General features: G+C 32.8%; 5 protein-coding genes across 5 annotated transcripts in view; 1 reads left to right on the plus strand and 4 right to left on the minus strand.

Annotated features, from left to right (window-relative positions):
• Positions 1 to 742: 742 nt before the first annotated feature.
• Kpol_1053p27 (uncharacterized protein) lies at positions 743 to 1,723 on the minus strand (the record flags this gene model as incomplete). Its single annotated transcript, XM_001644098.1, has 1 exon — positions 743 to 1,723. The coding sequence occupies one exon, from the start codon at positions 1,721 to 1,723 to the stop codon at positions 743 to 745; it is 981 nt and encodes a 326-aa protein (XP_001644148.1).
• A 937-nt stretch (positions 1,724 to 2,660) lies between these two features.
• On the minus strand, positions 2,661 to 3,608 carry SLD5 (DNA replication protein SLD5; the record flags this gene model as incomplete). The annotated part of the gene is made up of 1 exon (XM_001644099.1): positions 2,661 to 3,608. The coding sequence occupies one exon, from the start codon at positions 3,606 to 3,608 to the stop codon at positions 2,661 to 2,663; it is 948 nt and encodes a 315-aa protein (XP_001644149.1).
• Positions 3,609 to 4,339: 731 nt separating this feature from the next.
• COQ3 (hexaprenyldihydroxybenzoate methyltransferase) lies at positions 4,340 to 5,284 on the minus strand (the record flags this gene model as incomplete). The annotated part of the gene is made up of 1 exon (XM_001644100.1): positions 4,340 to 5,284. The coding sequence occupies one exon, from the start codon at positions 5,282 to 5,284 to the stop codon at positions 4,340 to 4,342; it is 945 nt and encodes a 314-aa protein (XP_001644150.1).
• Positions 5,285 to 5,697: 413 nt separating this feature from the next.
• Positions 5,698 to 8,082, plus strand: VPS72 (Vps72p; the record flags this gene model as incomplete). Its single annotated transcript, XM_001644101.1, has 1 exon — positions 5,698 to 8,082. One exon carries the CDS (start codon positions 5,698 to 5,700, stop codon positions 8,080 to 8,082), a length of 2,385 nt encoding a protein of 794 aa, XP_001644151.1.
• Positions 8,083 to 8,108: 26 nt separating this feature from the next.
• Positions 8,109 to 8,321, minus strand: part of HMI1 — a gene marked incomplete at both ends in the record, with an annotated part of 2,631 nt that continues 2,418 nt past the window's right edge. The window contains one exon of the mRNA XM_001644102.1: positions 8,109 to 8,321. Within this exon, the coding sequence (XP_001644152.1) occupies positions 8,109 to 8,321 (213 nt within the window).

An 8,321-nucleotide genomic window follows, 5' to 3' on the forward strand; every position in this document is an offset into this window, starting at 1 on the left:
AACCACCCAGAATATTAGTTTCCTGAAACCAAACGTGATCTTTCAAGTGAACTATTTGTTTTGGAAACGTAGATGTGATTGCGATTGTACTCGTTAAAGTAAAAGTAAAACTCGAAGATCAGGACTAAAACAAAAAACCCAAAGACTAACTTATATATACCAAAACAACCAAATGCAAACAAACAAAGAAACAAAGCTTCAATCTGACCCTTGCTTGCTATCATCAATACTTTATTTCGAAACTATTAAGATTTGAAAAGTTTTTCAGAGTTTTGCTTTGCTTTGCTTTATTGCTGTGGATTCCCCATTGCGATAATTTTTTCAAAACGTCAAATTCAAAGGTCATCGCGATGAAAAGTTTCAATATTGATCCTTTAACGCAACCAAGAGTGAAAGTGATAGTGATGGTGACAGTGACATTTGGTATAGTTTTAAGATTAGTTTGGATGATTGAGATATCTTACAAGAGCAAGTTCAATTCTTACAAGGAGAAATTGAGGGAGGGGTGGGGGGTTTGCTAGTTTAGTTATTGATTTTATTCTATTTTATTTCATTTGGATTGATTTGAGGTCTATAAACAGGGTTTTATAAATGGCGTTGATTTCGAAGGGATGAGAAGAGAAGGGGAAAGGGGGTGATGGGAAGGAGCAGGAAGGAGAGAGAGAGAAAAGAGAAAGAGATATGGGATACTGGATACTGGATAATGGGAAAGGGGTAAAGGATGATGAAAAAACTACCTTTTCTAGATGGGATTTAGTAATTTTAGTATATTTGTTGATGATATTTTATTACCATATCGATGATTCATATCATTACTTTCAATTTCATCTTGATTAATCATTGAAGAGTAATCGTCTTCATCACTGAATTTAGTCGATGACATCGATCGAGGTGTTCTCGTCAATGGACAGAATACAGTTGTAATTGCTGGTGATGTTGTTTTCATTCGATATCCACTAACATCACCACTACTGCTGCTAAAAGTATGGTAGTAACTGTATGACGATATTTCAGGTCCTATACCGGTGCTAGGAGTAGTGCCTGTGCCCGTACTTATCATTCCTCTTGAACAACATCTCATTCTATCAAGAAGAGTTGTCGCAGTGGCCGTATCATTTATTGATCCTTCTTCAATTGTACTTATACTGCCACCATTGCTGCTGATGCTACTCCCATATGTCTTGAAATTATTCAAGATCCCATTCTTGATTTTAGCATATATGCCAGAGAATATATGCCTGTCCTTTTTAAATAACGATCTTGTCTTATCTTTAATCTGATGTTGTTTGCGAACATGGTTGGATGTAGAGACATTACTCTTTACCGAAGAACATCCATCAAAATCCTCCTCTCCCTCCTCCTCTTCTTCTTCTTCAATCATTTTGTAATCACACTCATCTTCCATTTCGACTTCAGTGGCAGCATCTTCGTCATCTTCATCTTCATAATCATCACTTTCACTACCCATATCTGTATTAGCATATACCAAGTCATTCAATTGTAATAAATATGACAAAGTATCTGTGTCCAACGATAAATGTTTAGCCGAACTTAAAACATCACCACATCGACAAATTGCTCGAGTCCCTGAACACCACCTTCTACTCACTTGCCTGTAACTGTATTTCTTTAAATACACTTTTACATCGTCTTTCTCACACTTAGTCCTTACTGATTCACTAACTCTACCATGCAAGCCCATCATCATCATCAACATAATCATTACCTATTAAATATTGTTATTTTACTATTATTATCGCTAGTACTATCTATATCAGGGTCGTTGTAGTTATTTCAATTCTAATGATTCCATGCTATTCTCTGGATGACTAGCAATCCAACCAATATCCTTCAACTTGATCCCTTACACATCTGCTAAATACAAGAACTGGCATCTTAAATATAAGTACAATATGCATTGATGTTGTACCAACCACAAACAACGACAATTGCAACTACAAGAACAAGAACAACTAATCAATCGAACCCATCGACTGGGACACAAGTTGATCCAAGATCACATTACATCCCATTCTTATAATAGAAACTTGTAATATCAGATATCTAATACGGTTATCTTCCACGGTATTGAAGAACAATACCTCTGAAGTCTAACGTCTAAATTAAATTCGTATTTTGTATCATCATATTATCATAATAAATAACGTTCCATTATACTTATATAAGCACGTAATGGCAAAGATTCAACTGAATCTTAATCATTACCACTCTCGTTATTGTTTATCTCATTGACTATAGCAACCAACAAGGACTCAAAATCTTGATCCAAGGCTAAGTGAACTAACGTTCGATGATTAAAACAAAACTGTTCAATTAAAGTGGTATTTATACAAGAAACTATACAACTAGCGACCATTGCAATTACAACCAACAAATTACCCGAAAATTATCTATTTAATCGTTAGGGCAACGCCGATTGATGGTGTAGGAGAGTGATATACTTGTACTTTATATATTACTTTAGATAGAATTCTTGTAATGCTAGATTCACAATTTTATTTATAACTGATATTCTAATTGTCTGTTTAACAGAATTATTCATAATGCAATTGATCTATTGTTCATATTTGATAGAAACTATTCTTGATAAAATGTTATTTACTGTGCGGGAGGGAAAAAGTCGCCAAAGTTTCAGGTTATTAGATCAAATAGGCTTTCTGATCTAACACTAACTGTCTTATAATTTCATATCTCATCACATATATACCACCAATTGTCAATTCGACAATTTCATTAAGTTCCTCTATGGTAACTGTATAACACGGCTTTCCAAATTCATTACGATCTAAGGTCGAGTCGTCTTTAACTTCTTTTATATATATAAAGACAAATTTCTTCCAATCTGGTTCTTCAATCATATTAAGTGTACCCTCTGTATCATTAATTGCTTGCAATTCTGGTGGCATATGTCTTAATATTGAATTATTAAATAACTTTAACAAAATACTCAAATGTTTCTCGTGGTATACCATTTCTTCCTTAGATAATAACTCATTAATCGGTAGAAAATTCATTGAATCATCTTCAATTTGTTTCAAATACAATGAATACTTATCAATCTTATTTAATCGACATCGTATGAAACTTCTTATAACAAATTTAACTCTTTCAAGTTCTGCTTCCATACATAATAATGGTAATTTATTATTATTATTAATAACATTGTTACCACGGCCCATTCCAAACTCATCATCTTCATCATCTCCGTCACCAGTAACATTTCCAGAACCATGACTGATTTGATTCATCGATTCTTCTAAAAACCCCATCGATATGTTTTCTATATGCTCCATCTGTTCTTGTATTCTTCTTAAGATTCTTGTCATTAAATAATGTGGATATGGCATTAATTCTGGTGAACATCTTTCATTCCTCCAACATCTCATGAGTTGAGCAAAATCTTCAGCTGGGCTAATTATCTCTGATGACCTACCTATCTTGCCATTTAATTCCCCAGATATAGAATAATCCAATGAAGTATTTAATCGTGTCGTATTCCCATCACTAGTAAAATTATCTTGTGTATGATCAACTGCTGTTGTATCTCTATCTAAATCAGCTAAAATATCATCAATATCAATGTTCATCCTGTAAACTATTATCACTATAGACCTCCTATAAACTTCTATCCTAACCTGTTAAACAACAGTAACTTCAATAACAAAAGTTGAAGTATATCTCATCTCGATGCTCTGAAATATATCTTATTTTATTATCATTACAACTTTTCCCGTATTTAAAACTTTAGATGTATATTTGACAAAAAGATAAAACAACTTAAAATGAGAAATTCAGTTATAACGAGACCAAGTTAGCCATTAGATATCTAAATAAGCTGCAACATAAACTATCTATTGCATTCTATTGTTTTTATACTTTATATTTGTAATTTCTTCCATCCATTTCCCACTATTTTTGATTCTCTACTGATAATGTCATCACGTCACTGTAGAATAAAATTATAACTGACATAGTTCATACTTTACCAGCAACACTCTCTTGTTTTCATATTAAATCTATATATTTTATTTATATTCATTAAAATTTGGTTATTTAAAGATACTACCTACTACCTAGATATATTCAATTTAATTTTGTTCTGCAATCTTGTCTTCGAAAAGAACTAACTTTGCAATTCTGAAAAGATTAAAAGTGATAGTGCGTGAAACTCCTTAACACCAATAGATTTATTATATACAGAATTGAGGTGAATTACTATTGGCATCAGAGTTTGTGTATTTTATTCTAATTATATTTCGTTATAATTCATAGCAAACAATATTTTTTTCTATTTCTTAGCTTTTCGTTACTTGATCTATTATTTTAGTTTTCTAATAGCCATCATGTAATTGCCTACATTGACACGATCATGTTCAACCCAACCTTTAGTTGGAACATACATACAACCTAACGTATCCATTATTTCAAAATGACCATTGTAATTTTCTTTGAACCATTCTATAATCTCTGATGAATTTATGTACTTTTCTACATGATGGGTACCAATTGGAACGACCTTTAAAATGTATTCTCCTAAAACAATAGTAGTCAGCCATGAAATCATGTCTCTGTTAATGGTACTCAAAAATAGAACCCCATTTGGTTTTAATAATTTCCAAGCATGATCTAGAATTTCACTTGGTTTATCAACATGTTCTAACATCTCAAAACATGTAATTACTTCATAATTCTGCTTGACTTCTTCTAAAGGCTTTAGCTCGTATTTAATCTTGTGAGCAATAGCAGGATCCTGTTTGACATGTTCTTTTGCAATTTCAAGAACTTCGGGTGTTAAATCGATACCTGTAACTTGTTTAAAGTAAGGTAATCTTGCCATGGATTCAGTCAAGATACCACCACCACAACCAATATCAAGAATATGCATCTGTTTAGACAACAATTCAGAATTGATCTCATGTTCTATCTGATTTTCAACATTCCTAGACACAATTGATGGTAAAAATTTCTTATAATCAAACCCTGGAACATATACATCAGGATCACTGATCTTGATAGACTGAGCCATGATTTTCCTAATAAAATCAACTCTATTCAAATTCATTAAATGTAAGATACGTTGAGAACCTTTAATATCCCACCAAGTTGGAGCCAACTCTTTAAAATGTTTAACCTCATCCTTATCAGCACCTGTACTAATAGATTTAACCAATCTCAAATTAACACCTGTAGTCTGAGCTTTAACAACAAATTTACCGCTGCCAATTGATCCAGAAGTACCTCTCACAATATTTCTGCTCATCATTTTCAACTAATAAATCAACCGTTTAAGTCGTCTAAATTACAACAAAATTAATCCTATTAGAAAATAACCAAGTTCAAACCGTTTTAAACAATTCAACAAAAACTGTACAAATACTACTCAATATTATGAACTATTCCACAGCAGGATACGAACCACAACAATCTACAACGAATGCAATTAGCCTTTCTTGTGTTCATCAAAGTAACCTTTAAATCTATAAAGTATTCAGTTTTTTAAAATTTAAAGCCTTTAATATTTGGATATCAAAATAATAATAAAAGTACTCAATTTGATATTTTAACAATAGAATTAGTAGTATAAAAAGGACAAGAATAGAAGGCCAAAGGGTTATAGGAAGTTAACCAGGGTATGCTATAATTGGTACTCTATTGTGTATAATTGGATAAGCTAAGATGAGCAGTAGTAGTGATGAAATTAGCAGTGAAGAAGAGGTCGAGTACCTTATGTCTACTAGAGCACATCGTGCTAATGCTGGTAATAAAATGAAGAAGCTTTTGGAGCAGGAGTTGGAGGATATGAGGAGCAGAACAGATGCTATGGATGAGGATGAGCTTGATCTGTTGTTCCAGGAAGAGGATAATGATGAAGATTTTGAGTTCAATTCAGAGGAAGGAGAAAGAGAAGAAGAAGAAGAAGAGGAAGAGGAAGAGAGGGAAGAAGAAGGAAAAGATGATGAGGAACGGGAAAAAAGTGTTGAAGAAACTCTTAAAGTATCTGAAGTGTCTCCTAGTGAGCCAAAGGATGATGATTTAATGTTGACAGAGTCGGAAGAAGAGTCCGGTGTCAGTGAAGAAGATGAAGGTGAAAAAGAATTACAAAATGAAGAAAGATTACAGAATAGACAGAAGCGTAAGAAACAGAAGGCACCTGTTGTTATTAGGCGTAAAATTCCCAAGATTGATGGATCATCTCTAGAGCCAAAAAAGAAGAAGTACGAACAAACCAGGGCCGATACTTTGCTAACCACTGAGAGACGTACTTCAAAGAGATCATCTGTTGTAGCAAATAAACTTAAAGTTTATGAAAAACTATCTATAGCAGAAGAAAAACGTAAATTGATTCAAGAGAGGATAAGGAAACATAAACAGGAGCAACAGGAAAAAGAATTAACCCAAGAGGATAGAATGAGGATTGCATTAGAAACAGAAGAATTTAATTTGAAAAGTTTAAACAAATATAAAGAACAGGAAATTTCAAAGAAATTATCCAGAATGGCAGCTCAACAAAGACAAAAACAAAAATTTAAAAATGGAGAAATTATCTTACAGACTTTAACTACTTATAATTACGTGACGCCAATTATGGAGATAGAAGATAGAAATTATTGGGATGAAGAAGTGAAAAGAAGAGAGAAAAAGAAGAAAAGGAAGTACACAAGAAGAAAACTCAAACAGATTCCAGATGAGAAATCGATAGAAACAAATTCATCTGAGATAACAAAAGAGAATACAGAAAGTAGTGTGCCAGAAATAAAAGATGATTTAAATACCGATGAAAAACCACAGCCTTTTACAGATGAGAACGATATAGATTCACAAGAACAGAAAAATCAAGAGGTTATCTCTCTAGGTAAGGCTGAATCTTTGCCATCTTCTCCTAAACAAGAGGGAGAGACCATGGCTGAAACTGTTAATATCAATGTAAATGAAAGTGACAATGAAAAAAACAGTATGAACAATCAGAAAGAAACTAAGAAAGAAGACATTAATGCAACTGATGAAAGAGAGGAAAATAAGAAAGAAGACGAAAAATCTGAAGAAGATTCTTCTAATCTAAATATGCATAGTATAGAAGTCAAAAACGAAGCTATCTCAAAGTCATCTAATGATCAATTCGGTTCTTACTCCAAGGACATTAGCAATGATAGCAATAATGAAATAAATGAGCGGGTCTGTGATGAGAATACTAATATAGCGCTAACTGAGGAGAAAGAAACAGTAGTTAAAGAAGTTTCAATAAGCTCAGAGAAAATAAAAGAAGAGGAAGCAGAAGAAATTGGAACACCTACATCAATGACTAAACAAGTTTCATTTGCCGAGGAGCCTGAAATAAATATTATAGACAATGAAACAGCTGTCATACGATCAAGTTCTGTAGACAATACTGCTAATTTATCTAGTGATGACCAATCTGAAGTATTGACCGATTCAACGGACATTACTGAAGTGGAACCAATGGTTATATATGAAGGACCAGAACAATTAGTTTCAAAAAACTATGTCTCTATTTATAAATTTCCGGACTTTGCCACTGGAATTAATTTTGAAAGTGAATTATTTGGAAATCAATGGAACAATCCTGCGGTTACAAGGACGTTCGATGTAGAACCTATCTGTAGAATAAATATGCCGGAAGAAGCACACAGTAGATCAACCAAAAAAACAACGTTAATTCCAGATTTGTCTTTTTTAAGTTCGTTTCCTTGTTTTGGGGAATATGACAAGAAAATAGTACGTGATACTAACGACGAAGATAATAATAACCATGAAATCGAGATTAAAACACAACCACCAACAGGTGTGCTATTGCCAAATAGTACAAGAAAAAAATGTCTTATTACAAACAAAGAATGTCAATACTTTGATCCAAAGAATGGTGTTCCATATTCGGATGTCGATGCCTATAAGATAATACAAGAACTACAGGATCCGATTGGTATAGATGGTACTGAAGATGAACCTGATCCGCATTATTATTGGTATGGTTTTGGAGATGGTGGTATTTACCTAGATCTAAAGCAAAAACCTGCTAAAGGTGTTCCTGAAGGTTTCCAATAAATTATTAATTGTCATTAATTAAAAAACTATTTAATGTGTTTCCTGATACATCTGAACAGGTTCGAAGAATATTTAAGACATGATGTGGAATGTAGCCTTTTGTTAGAAATTCCAAGTCGAAAGTCTCTGTGTAATTTTAAATACTTAGCATAATCATTATTTATATTTTCCAAAGGTCTGTTAAGATCATTGTTATAATAACGCCAAAATGATTCATTAAAGTTAACTTCTTTAGTTTG

The sequence above is a fragment of the Vanderwaltozyma polyspora genome, genomic scaffold, assembly GCF_000150035.1.
Source record: "Vanderwaltozyma polyspora DSM 70294 KpolScaffold1053 genomic scaffold, whole genome shotgun sequence".
Classification (NCBI taxonomy): domain Eukaryota; kingdom Fungi; phylum Ascomycota; class Saccharomycetes; order Saccharomycetales; family Saccharomycetaceae; genus Vanderwaltozyma; species Vanderwaltozyma polyspora.